Source organism: Buceros rhinoceros, unplaced genomic scaffold (genome assembly GCF_000710305.1).
Source record: "Buceros rhinoceros silvestris isolate BGI_N320 unplaced genomic scaffold, ASM71030v1 scaffold11545, whole genome shotgun sequence".
NCBI classification, from domain to species: domain Eukaryota; kingdom Metazoa; phylum Chordata; class Aves; order Bucerotiformes; family Bucerotidae; genus Buceros; species Buceros rhinoceros.
Genome location: NW_010412317.1, coordinates 9,072 through 21,545, shown reverse-complemented (window position 1 = coordinate 21,545; position 12,474 = coordinate 9,072). Strand labels below are relative to the sequence as shown.

Sequence of the window (12,474 nt, the reverse complement as noted above, 5' to 3'; positions counted from 1 at the left end):
TTTCAACAGCTCATTTGATTCCAGCTTATGGTGCCATTTTCTTCAATTATTCTTCTGGAGGATTATGCATCAGATTTTTTCTTCATAAACAAGCCTTTGAAATGCCTTGTCAACATTTTCAAAAAGTCATTCACTGAAGTACTGAATCCTTAGAATTAAGCAGTTTAAAATGCATTAAATTTTAATTCTGTAGCTTTTGGGCTTTTGCAGTACGTATTTAAATGTTAAAAAAACATTATGTTAATACCTAGAAGCACTCATTCTTGTGATTTTTTTTTTTTCTTTTATTTACAGCTTTGTTTGCAAGTCGTTGTATTGAATTTGAGTTTTACTGGTAAAGCATGCAGTTTGATAGCACTTCCTTTCTGTTTGTAGTATAACAGCTTCTGAATGAGGCATCCAAGCAGCAAAAAACACTTAGAAAATCCTCAGAGAACAGCACGCTTCCGTTTTTTAGCAAAATCAGGAGGAGGAAATGGAGGAAATACATTACTGATGATGTCTGATCAGAGAGGCAGTAGTTTTAATCAAAAGTCTTGTCTATAGGAGAAAAATCAACTGATGGTTATTCAGAATTTCCTTGCGAATCTCCCAGTACCTCAACCAGGGAAGAGAAGGTAAGGTGTGAATCCCATCACACAGCATGGTGATGTGGTATAGGAATTCATGTGACGTGGCTAACCAGAGTTGCGTGCTGGTAGTTTGGGTGAATAGAGGCATTCAGAGAGTCTCTAGAATGTGCACTGAGCACAGCTTAAAGGAGTGGTGGTCTGTGTGATTTTGTGACATTATACAGATGAAAAAAATAATTGCAGTAGCTGTGATTCCCCCCAGCTCTTTTTTTTTATCAATGGTGAATTCATGCAGTCAAAAATGTGTGGTAATGATGAGCCACCATCACAGCAAGGCGCACTGTGCAGCATGATTATTCTGTACTCCTATCATTCTTTCAGTTACCCAGATCACCTCTGGATTACTCACTGAATGATTTTCTCCTTGCAAAAAGAGGGAGACATAAGTCAGTACCAGCCTTCACCTTCCACAGGAGTTGGCAGCAGACTTTACTGGTGTTAAGTGTAGATCAAGGGAAATAGTGCTGACTGACAGTGCCGCCTGTGGGGCAAATTTTTTAATGATTTAGCCCCTATCTGAAGGGGAAGAAAAAAATTCACCTTCTTTTAAGACTATCTCAAGCCTTATGTTACAAAAAGGTCATTCATGAAGCGTTGCACTCAGATTGTACTCAGTATTCTTTACTACATCCTATAATTTAATCATGGCAGGGGATAAGGGTATATATATATGATTTTTAAAAAGCCTCTCTTACCTAGGGAGTCAAACTTCCCCTTTTTGGTTTTCTGACTCACTAAACTGAAACAATAATAATTATATACAAAAATAATTATACATTCTGTATTTTCTTTTAAATTTGAAAATGTGTTAAAGGCAGTGATCACTATTGCAATGTCTTCTGTAACGATTCAGTCTTTGGCAGAAAATGTTCTTAGGTAATACATGGTTCTTGGCAGATAACATGGCTAGATCTGGCATATTGCATGCAAGTTGCTCTTAAAATAAGAGAGTAAATGCCCCGCCCAAAATCCTTGTTGTTAAATTGGAGAGATGCAGGTTTGATGGGTGGAGTGCTAGATAGATAATGAATATGCTGGATGGCTGTATCCAAAGACACGGGCTCAATGTCCAAATGGAGATCAGTAACAAGTTTCATCCCTCAAGGGTTCTTACTGGGACTGGTACTGTTCAGTACCGTTCTTAATAACATAGTGGGCTCAGGTGCACCTTCAGCAAGTTTGCAGATGACACCAAGACGAGTGGTGCAGTTGATACTCTAGAGGGAAGGGATGCCATCCAGAGGGACCCTGACAGGCTTTAGGAGAAGGTCTGTGTGAACCTCATGAAGGTCAACAAGGCCAAGTGCAAGATCCTGCACCTAGGTCACGGCAATCCTCGCTATCAATACAGATTGAGGATAAAGAGTTTGGGAGCAGCCCTGTGGAGAAGGACTTGGGGATCCTGGTATATGAAAATTTGGACATGAACCATCAATGTGCGCTCACAGCCCAGAAAGCCAACTATTGCGTCGAGAGTAGGGTGGCCAGCAGGTCAAGGGAGATGATTATCCCTCTCTAATCTGTTCTTGTGAGACCCCACTTGGAGCACTGCATTCAGCTATGGACCCCAGACATAAGAATGACATAGACTTGTTGAAGTGGGACCAGAGGAGGGCCACCACAATGATCAGAGGACTGGAACACCTCTGCTATTAAGGAAGACTGAGAGAGTTGGGGTTGTTCAGCCTGGAGAAGTGAAGGCTCCTGGTAGACCTTACTGCAGCCTCTCAGTATTGAAAGAGAACTTAAAAAAAGATGGAGAGATGTGTTTTGCCAGGCTCTATAGTGATGGGACAAGAGGAAACAGCTTTAAACTGATTTAGAGTAGATTTAGAATAGGTATTAGGGCGAAATTCCTTACTGTTGGGGTGGTGAGACCCTGGAACATGTTGCCCAGAGAAGTTGTGGAAGCCCCCTCCTTGCAAGTGTTCAAGGTCAAGTTGGATGGGGCTTGAGGTAAGCTGACATAGTAGAAGGTGTCTCTACCCATGTGTCACCGTTTGGAAGAACCAAAAGGCAGCAAAAAAGCGACAGTTTTTTGGAGGTTTATTTCCTCAGAGGAGGTTTATTTCCTCCAAGAAGTGAACAAAAGAAACTAAAGTGTTTGAGCTTGGAGTGAATGGAGGGCTTAACGCGCTACTTACGGCCGCAGGCAAAGAAGCAGGCTTGAGTAGAGGGAAATGAAATTTAATTTAATTCAAAACAACGAAAACCACGAACCATCACTTAAATTAGGGCAGGATAGAGAAAAAGAGAGAACAGTGAGATCTTAAATACATAAATACGTATTTCTTCCCTCCACTCCACCCCTCCACTTACTATGAGCCCTCACATGCAGTTGGTGCCAGAGGTGGGGTGGGGGCGGGGAATCAGGAGCGGGAGGCGCAGTCCTTTTAAGCCCTTGCATTAAGTTCCAGGTTGATTTGGGGGACAATGTGTAGTCTCTCTCTCTCCCAGAGGAGATGGCTCGGCACGGCCATTTTCCTTTCCATGTGGGGAGGGAGTTGTGCATCCCTCAGGCCAACAGCTCCAGCACTGTGCTTGGCCCAGCTGCAAAACGTAAGAGCCACCAGGTTTGCAGGGGATGTTCTGGGTCTCTCTCAACATTCCAGTGGGGCCTTCATTCTTGGCGCTTTGACCCTTTCTCTCCTCCTTTGCCAATAGTTAGTCTTAGTACAGGGGGTGGGGGCTCCAGGTTCCTGCATCTTGATGCCTCTTCTTTCCACCCCTCCACCCTGCCGTCGCTAGTAATCAACAAAGTAAGAAGTCTACTTGCCACTTGGAAGGTCTTTACTGTCCCAGGATAATGAAGAAAGTTCTTGTTGCTGAGGTGACTGCATCAGTGGTTCTCTTTGACGTCCTTCTGAATCAAAATGTGAGCCAGAAGAAGCAACGTGGTTGGCTCTTTTTATAGTGTTATTCAAAGAGTTGTTGATTGACATGGCTTGGGTCAGCAGGCAGGCACGAAATTGGAGCCAGGGGCTGCATTTCCTAATGCCAGTTAGAGGGGCCGGTACCGCTTCCCCCACTCTATTTGAGAATGACATAACAAAGGTGGCAAAATCTCCTTTTGTGCCCAAACAAAGGGGGAACCCCCGCCCTGGAGCCGAAATCCTGAACCACAATACTATGGCACAGTGGTTGGACTAGATGATCTTTAAAAGTCCTTACCAACCCAAACTATTCTGTCATTCTATGGTCTATTTACATACAGAAGGTTTTTCTCTGTCTTTGAATCACAGGCTCATTTAGGTTGGAAGGATATTCTTGAGATTCTCTAGTTTCAACCTGCCTACTCAGGCAGGTTAAACTACCATGGTTTTCCTAGCACCGTGTTCAGTAGGGTTTTTAATGTCTCCACAATGAAGATTCTGCAGTCTCTCTGGGTAACCTGTACTGTTGTTCGACCACCCTCACCAAAAAATGTGTTTCCTCATGTTCAGAACGAACTTCCTGTTTTGTAATTGGTGGCCAGTACCTCTTGTCCTGTCAGTGAGCACCACTGAGAAGAGTCCGTCTCCCTTTTCTTCATTCCCTGTCATGACGTATTTGTACACATTGGAAAGATCCCATTTTGTATTAGGACGTGCTGTTGTGATCCCAGTAAGAAAGGCACTCACAGTCTGTAAGGTATCATTTAAAATACGCTCTGTTAGAGCTAGTGCTGGAAGGATAGAATAGTACAGACAATTTTGCATCCATTTAGACAGTGGGAGCCCTGGATGGTGTAGCACTGAATGGGCCACTGATCCACATGCAGTGTGCTGGACAGTCTACCTGGAGTAAAGATTGTCACATTTTGGTCATTCAGGCTGTAACAGGACTTTGTAACAAGGTAACAACTCTGTGCATTATTTCTACTGGCAAATACAAAGGACGTCCACATGAGAACTTCTTGGAGCGCTTGTAGATACAGGCGAGGCCTGGCAGATGATGTTACCACTGGTACCTGGTGAAAGCTGCCTGTGGTCTCTATTGCAGTGTCCTGGCTGCATTCATCCTGCAGCCAAGGGAGTTGTGCAGCACAGCACAGCCTTGGGCTTTCTGCACTTAGCTGTTGCACAGATCACTAACAATCTGATGTATAAGAGTCTTTAGTCATGATCACTAAAAGTCCTCCATGGTCCAGAAAACCTGGTAATCTGCTATATTAGCTGTACAACGAACACAGCATGCTTGGCTTGGTTTCTTGTGAGCTTTAATGAGAAACGATTTAATGAGTTGGCATACACTTATTTAGGTATTTGCTTTTTTCATTAGTAATAATGCTTAGGACCTTTCCATTAACATGAAAAGCTGTGTTTGTGAGGTTGTAAGTAGATGAGGTGCTAACAGAAAAATGAAATGGAAATGAGTGGGTTAGACTAAAAATACCCTACTCTAATATTTTAGCTAAGTATTTATTAAATATGTCTTTGAAACAAGAAGATTATAATTGGTTTTTATATGTGTTTAGGCTGTTGCAAAGTATTTGCAGTGTTGCTCATCAATACTGAACAAATACTTTAACTGTCATTTGTTATGTTGTCTTCTTAAATAGTTGCCTGCAATACTTCAGACTACCACAGAAGACATAAGAGATGCAAATACATGTCTTGTTATAAGTAGAAAAATCCATTCTTTTTCATGTACACTGAGGAGAAAATTTTTCTTTTAGCTAGTGCTAAGTTATTTTGTATACTATAATGAAGTTCTGTGATTTTGACTCAGGTGATTTTTAAGAACAGAATGCTGGATATAATTTGCAGAGCTTGTGTGAAAATTTGCATAGTGCTCTATGTACCTACATGCTGTTATGTTGTAGGCTCAATCTTATGATGATGATGATGATGATAATGATGATGATGATGATTCTATAGCAAGTTTTCCAAACTCTGTTTTATAAACTCTTAGATATAAACCTTCCTGACATGTTTTTGATTGAGCAAGCAATCTGAATATAATGCTTCTTTAGCTGAAATGTGTCATATAGAAACTGTATCTTACATATTTGCACAGACTGAAAATGATTTTTTCTTCCCATAGGATAAGAAATGGGTTCTCAATCATGAAGACGTCACACTGGGAGAATTACTGGGCAAAGTAAGTAACCAAGCAAGCTATTATAGAACATTTAAATAAGTATATATTAATCATTAAGCCTATGCATTTCTTGTTTGTCATATGATACAGATTACTGTCATATGTGATTTTTATATCAGTTCTTTTACTTTAGTACACAAGACAACACTGCACTTTAAATAAATGTAAATCACATTTGTTGGTAAATGAAGCAATATGTATGCTGAAAGTTTTTAACTAGCATGTGTATTTTTCTGTTTTGAAAGGCTTTTAAGCCAACTAGGTGTCTATAAAGCATCATGTGGCTGCTTTACTATGTAGTCTTACAAAACATGCTGATGCAAAATATAAATAAATACATAGACAGATTTATGTTTATGTATTTATGTATAAAATGTATGCACTTACGTGTAAAATTTGATGAAAGATGATGATTAAACCAGTATTTGTTAAATCAAATTTTTGTTGCTTTTGCATGATTTAATGAATGGCAAGTAAATTCACAATTATATACTTATTAAATTAATTCTTGTATAGTGTAGTTTATATCACAAATTCTCCTTAGGAGCTGTAACTCTTTAAAATCAGTTAAGCCCATTACCTCACTTATATTTTTAGCACCTTTGCACCTACAGAGAGAGTTGTGAGCGTCGCCCTGGACACAATGTTCCAAAAGATTTCACAAAAACTGAAAATTAGATTTAAATAAGGAAGAGAAAAATTAAAGCAATAGTTGCCTTCTTACTATGATACACGCTAAAATAAATTATAAACTGTTCAAGAATTGGGGGAATTAAGTGCTTGCAGAAAATTGTGTTACCCAGGATAAAATCTCTTCGGCAGTGTAAGATGACAATAAGTGTCATCCACTGGTGGACAGAGCTGTGTCTTCATAAAATACAAGTACTGTGGCAGCTTCACACTTAAACAGGGAGAAAAATAAAGATTGGAGAAAAAAGGGAGAAAACCAAAGATGTTTCAGGGCTTAAAAAAATCTTTGACTTGCTAAAAAATAAATGTGAGTTGCTCTTGTTGAATAAAGATAGTTAAAGCAATCTGATATGTGCATTGCATGTTTATGGTACAAACTGCTTTCTGCATTCAGTAAAGACAACTCATTGCTTAAAAGTGATTATAGACTGGCTGATATGTGCATTGCATGTTTATGGTACAAAGTGCTTTCTGCATTCAGTAAAGAAAACTCATTGCTTAAAAGTGATTATAGACTGATATTTTAAAAGGATGGAAACTTTCTCGAATCACGGTTTAAATCTCTTAACCATCATCTTATCCATCCTTCTGACCAGAAGACAAGGGGAAAAGCATGTTGTAGTAAAGCGTTTAGGTAGTAACTTAGCTTCTTACCTTTGGACACCTCATGCCATTTTAGATATCAGAGGTAGTGTTCTGGCCTCTAGAAGTGCTGTTTTAGAGGGGCACATTACTGTTGTAGATACTACACCTTGCTTGCCAGCTGAATCTTCCTTATCCTGGGGTGTATAAAATAATACTGGAAACCTGACCTGAATTTCTTCCCTTGTTACTAACAACACATTACTATTTTCCATCTGTATGTTTCTTTTTTCCCTTTCCTGTCTTCTTCCTTTGGTAATACTGTATTCAGATGCATGATGTAATGAGACTTTTGTCACTCGGGAAAGAAAGGAAAACATCTCCAGCAGAGTTTTGCTGCTTTTTGAAGTTAAGTGCAGCTCACAGAAGTGGAATTATTGGATGTTGGATTTAGTTGTATTTATTCTTTCAAAAATACAAAACTTAACTAAAAGTATGAGTTCTTCAACTTTCTTTTTTTTCTTCTCTTGTTTTTTTTCATTGATACCAGTGTTATGTTATATACTCCACAATTTCCTTCAATTTGTGACCTAATTAATCTTCCTTTTATTTTTATTTAAGTAAAAATGCATCTGATTGAGATTATTCTGTGGTGTGTATTATTTCAGTTTACTTCTGTGAAAGCTAAAAAAATTAACAGCTTACCTTGGGGGTATGTTGTTGAAGATCTAAAAAATCTGATTATAAAAATGAGCTTTTTTCTAAAGTCTTGTCCAGATGTGAGGCCTGACATATTAGCCTTTATAGAGCAGTGCTGGCCTTAGCTTTTAAAAAAAAATGTGGATTATATAATTTTTTCAGGGCAGACACAATAATACACTTCTTTCCAGTGGTTTTAATTTATGTTCAAAATTAATATTCAGTGTTTCTATTTATCTTATTTTGCACTTTTTCTTTCTTGTCTATGTGAGAATGTTTTTGTTGTTTTTATGTGTTTTATTGTAGTTTCACACATCATCTTTTGATCTCTTACAGGCTGCAAGTTAAAAACTATTGGTAAAATACAATAGTGTGCAAAGCGAAAGAGTGCAGTAGTAAGAACAAGAAAAAGAAATACTGCTGTCAATTACTAAGAGGTTTTATGAGAAAATTGTAATTACACAATCAATTTTTCTCTTTTGAGCGAAGTCAAAATAGTCAAAGAACTCATATGCTCTGTCCATATAGTAGATGTACTATGTCTGTCTGGGCTGTGTTGGGTTAGGGGGAGATACTGGGAGAAGTTCCGAAGCAATTACATTAGCTATCTGTATTATTCACTGCAGATCTATGAAGATTTTGTTTACTTTTTTCTTTTCCTGATTTTAGGGTAACTTTGGTGAGGTGTATAAGGGGACATTAAAGGATAAAACTCCTGTTGCTGTAAAAACTTGTAAAGAAGATCTTCCTCAGGAACTGAAAATAAAATTTCTGTCAGAAGCCAGGTAGGTTCTTTAAATTTAATTGAAATATTAAATTTTTTTAAGTTTTAATACGGATGGATTTACAAAATCTGACCTTCAGAAAAGGGCAAGAAGTGGCAGTCACACTTCTTCCTTCTTTTCTGTCCTCAGTACGTTCCACAAGTGTTTCCCTATAGTAACTAAAGATAAGCATTTTTCAAGCGTGAATGCTGCAGTGGCATCTGCGCTTGCTATAACTACCTCTTTGGCAAAGCAAGCTATGTCTATAAAACACAATTTCGTTGTTGTAAGTGCTTCCATTTAGAACTTCTGAGATGTGCCATGAGGATTGGGATAAGAAAATTAGAAGATGCTGGTAATTTAAATGTGGTTATACCAGTCATAAATCCTACCTGTCATGTACGACAAAGCTGATCAAATGTTAGGGTTACTATATAGACCCCATTAGTAATTTTTTCTTTTTAGAAGAGTGCACTCCAGTAGAGATATTTTAAGCTGTGTCAGGCAGCAGGTGATTACATACTTATTTTTCAAATTCCAGTCATGCCACAATATGTGAAATTCTGAGACCTCAAGGTAGAGTGGTGGATTGAGATAATTTCACAATTCTTTAAATTAACTTGTTCCATCTTGCTATGAAGCTTCATAGGTTTTTATTTTTACTCCTAAACTAGAATGATCAATATGGAAAAGTAAAAGATGCTATTAACATTTAGAGAATGAATATCAGCCATGGTTATCTATCGAATAATTTTAAACAGCTGCAAACTTGGCAGCTGCAGAGATGTTCCATTTGTTAAGCAGCCTGCCACTTACAGAGCAATGTTAAATGAAAAAAATATGAAATGGGTTATTTCTTACTATATATGTGTGTACCAGGCCCTTGATATATGTGTGTACTTTGCCCTTGATCCTAGAAAAAAAAGAACAAACTGGAGGTGTATAAAGTCAGCAAATAGTAGAAGAAACATTTAAGTTACAAGGTCTCTGTAGAATTCTTCCTTGCCCTTCATTTCACTTACAAACCATAGCATGCTGTTTTAGGCTGCAAATGTTCGTATTACAGTATTGTGTAAGAAGATGTAAATGGTTTTGTTTGTCTCAAAATAAAAATTGCTGTCCTCACATTTTTCTAAAACTTATTATATTAATTAATCTCTTAAAGTAAAATTGGAATGGGTGTGCTTTTGAAAAGTGCATCAGGGAGGTGTAGAGGCATGCTGCGTGTGATTTTTTGATGTAGCTCTGCTTCTCGTCCACCACCAAAATGCTATTTAATTATAAGGGTTCTTGAGAAACTGCACACCTGTCAGGCCTTTTTTCAGATCTGTGGACAAATGTTAAACATTGTAAAATTGTAAACATTGTAAAATTACAATGAGAATAATACAGTGTTCAACCTTGATTTATTAGTGAATCAAGATGCCCTCTGTTTCAAACAGAACAGTGGTTGATCTGTTACGATTTTTCTTTGTGGTAACAGTAATTACATGTTCCATTAAAATAACATTAAACGCTTAGGATATTTTCCTACAATATTTAATCAATTTGTTGAAGTAAGTTATTAATATAATAAACATACTGTGTTTTGCAGAATACTCAAACAATATGATCATCCTAACATTGTAAAACTTATAGGAGTTTGCACACAACGACAACCTATTTATATTGTTATGGAACTTGTTCCAGGTAATTTTTTTTCTTTTCTTTGTCGCCTGTTTTCGTAGATAAAGTTTCCATAATGGAAGATGTATTGATTCTCTTTGTCTTTATCTGCATTCTTATGACTGATCTCAGAAGTCACCTGCGTTGCGAATATTTGGAAATACTATGTTCTACTAGATTTGGAGTGAGCTCCACAAATCTGTTGTGAGTTTTTCTGTAACCATTTAAGACAACAGAGTTTGCTGAAAAATATCTCAGCTCAATCTTCCTTTTCCTTCCGACAAGATATTACACGGTGCTTCCTTTAACAATAAAGTTACATGGTCAATGTTAAGATGCTTGTATCTAAGGAAATTTCATGGCTGGGTAATGTTTACATTTTAATAACTCAGATTTGGGCCATCTTTGTTAATATAAGAGATTTTTCTTTACCAAGAAATATTGTTCAATTTATGGTTTGCTCCTGACTTATTTTTGGAATCTTGAGTTCCTCTTATTCAGCAGTGGCTGGAGAGAATTTCAAATTGTTGTGATGATGATGGCTTTTAGGCAAGTTTACCTCTTTGTTGATTTTTCTCAGCAGCTGGAAAATGTGTGGATTTGGTACCCTCTAGTACAGCTTAATATTCAACACTGTATTTGGTTTACATATTACTGGATTTCTCTTCAAAATTATGTAGCAACCTGTTTTAACCATTTCATTCATGAAGACTTAGATTCTAAACTATTGACTTTAGTACAAGAGCACTAATGAAATTTTTAACTTATTGGAATTTTATACCTTTATTCAATTAGATTATTTTATTTGTATGAGTGATTAACTTTATTGAAGTGAAGACTAAAAGCAGTGTCCTGGATTTTAAGGCATACCTTGGTAAAAAGCTTTCCAGGTACCTCTGAAGATAAAAATAATCCTGACCTTTTAACAGCTTTATTATTATGGTTCAGGGTTTTCACAGCCTAGGACAGGTTGTTGAAACAACCTAATCCTAATACAATTCAAGGAGGAATTAGTGAGAACCTTTCTATGATTCTCTTCCCTGTTCTGCAGTTCAAGTCTAGCCAAAAATTATTCTGTCTCCTGACTCTGAATTTGCAAAAATCTTCTGAATTCTTACCCTGTTTTGCTAGTCTGTAAATCCTCTGGCTAGCTTCTGTGCTTGCCTGCTCTCATAAACACTGTACTATGTTAGAGCCGTCACACTTTTCCGAATTCTTTTACACCTTGGCTAGCATACTGTGGGACTGAACAGATCAGCTAGAAGCAGTAAGGATGACAACCTAAAGAAATTTGCAGAAGACAGAACACTCACTTAGATCAGTTCAGAGAAGCAGTGATTCTCCCATTACTGATTTTCTGTTTTCTGATGGCAAGTTTGGATGTGATTGCCTAAAATAATAATTATTAGTGCTCTGATCTGGTATTTAATGCTGTGCTTTGAAGAATAGTGGGAGTCTTGTGGACTTGTACTCAATGCTTAACTTCCTCAGTATCTGCCATGTCTCTGTTTTGTCTTAAATGTGTTTTCTCTTACAGGTGTTTAAACAGATTAACTCTGACATTCTTTTTAATAACTAAAAATGGCATGTTTTAGCTTAGAATTGTGTTCTGCAAATACATGGCTGAAAAGACACGGCATGTTTTACTCTGAGGAAAAAGTTGGAAACATCTCCATAAAATGAGGAAGTTTTGTTTGATGTTTGCACTTTTCCTGCTGTATTTATATCCCAAATACATGTAGGCTATATACTTAATGTGTCTTTTGAGACAACCGTAGTGTGGATCAGTAGCAGCTAATCCAGCTTTTCATTCCAGATTCAGATATCAATTTAGATTCTTAATTTTAAAAAAGTATTTTGAAACTTAGCACTTTCTGTAGAGAGGTGCTACTCTGTTAGTGATTCTGTCATAAACTGTGTCTGCAGAGAAATCTTCCTCCTTTGTTGCAAATGTAAATAAGATTAAAAATTATGCATCTGGATAAAGTGATCAGTGAAAACAATGGAGAAGGTGGCAGAGGCATATTTAAGCATCTGTGCATCTATGCTACATGCAAAAATAATCCAGATGTTGCCAACAGTAAGAGGGAAATAAAGCAAGTTGTCAAAAAACATGATCCTTTTCTTGGTGAGTGTATGTTAACATAACAAGTGACATGTGTCATGCACTAAGCATCACATTGATGAAGAAATTTCGAGCTGGATGATGTAGCAAAAATTATCTGAGATAATAAACAAGGTATCAGAGCATGTTGTGGATACACAGCCAAAGTGAAAAGGTAGATACGGTATTATTTATGTTAATGAAAAAAAGTGTCATTTACTTACTATTCACTTACCTGCTGTTGGTTGCACTGATC

The 12,474-nt window shown here is 37.3% G+C and overlaps 1 protein-coding gene across 1 annotated transcript in view; it reads left to right on the top strand.

Annotated features, from left to right (window-relative positions):
- Positions 1 to 10,172, top strand: part of LOC104493629 (tyrosine-protein kinase Fer-like) — a gene marked incomplete at both ends in the record, with an annotated part of 59,401 nt that extends 49,229 nt beyond the window's left edge. The window contains 3 exons of the mRNA XM_010136347.1: positions 5,658 to 5,714; positions 8,355 to 8,470; positions 10,044 to 10,172. Of these exons, the coding sequence (XP_010134649.1) occupies positions 5,658 to 5,714; positions 8,355 to 8,470; positions 10,044 to 10,172 (302 nt within the window). The remainder of the gene's footprint in view (positions 1 to 5,657; positions 5,715 to 8,354; positions 8,471 to 10,043) is intronic.
- Positions 10,173 to 12,474: the final 2,302 nt, after the last annotated feature.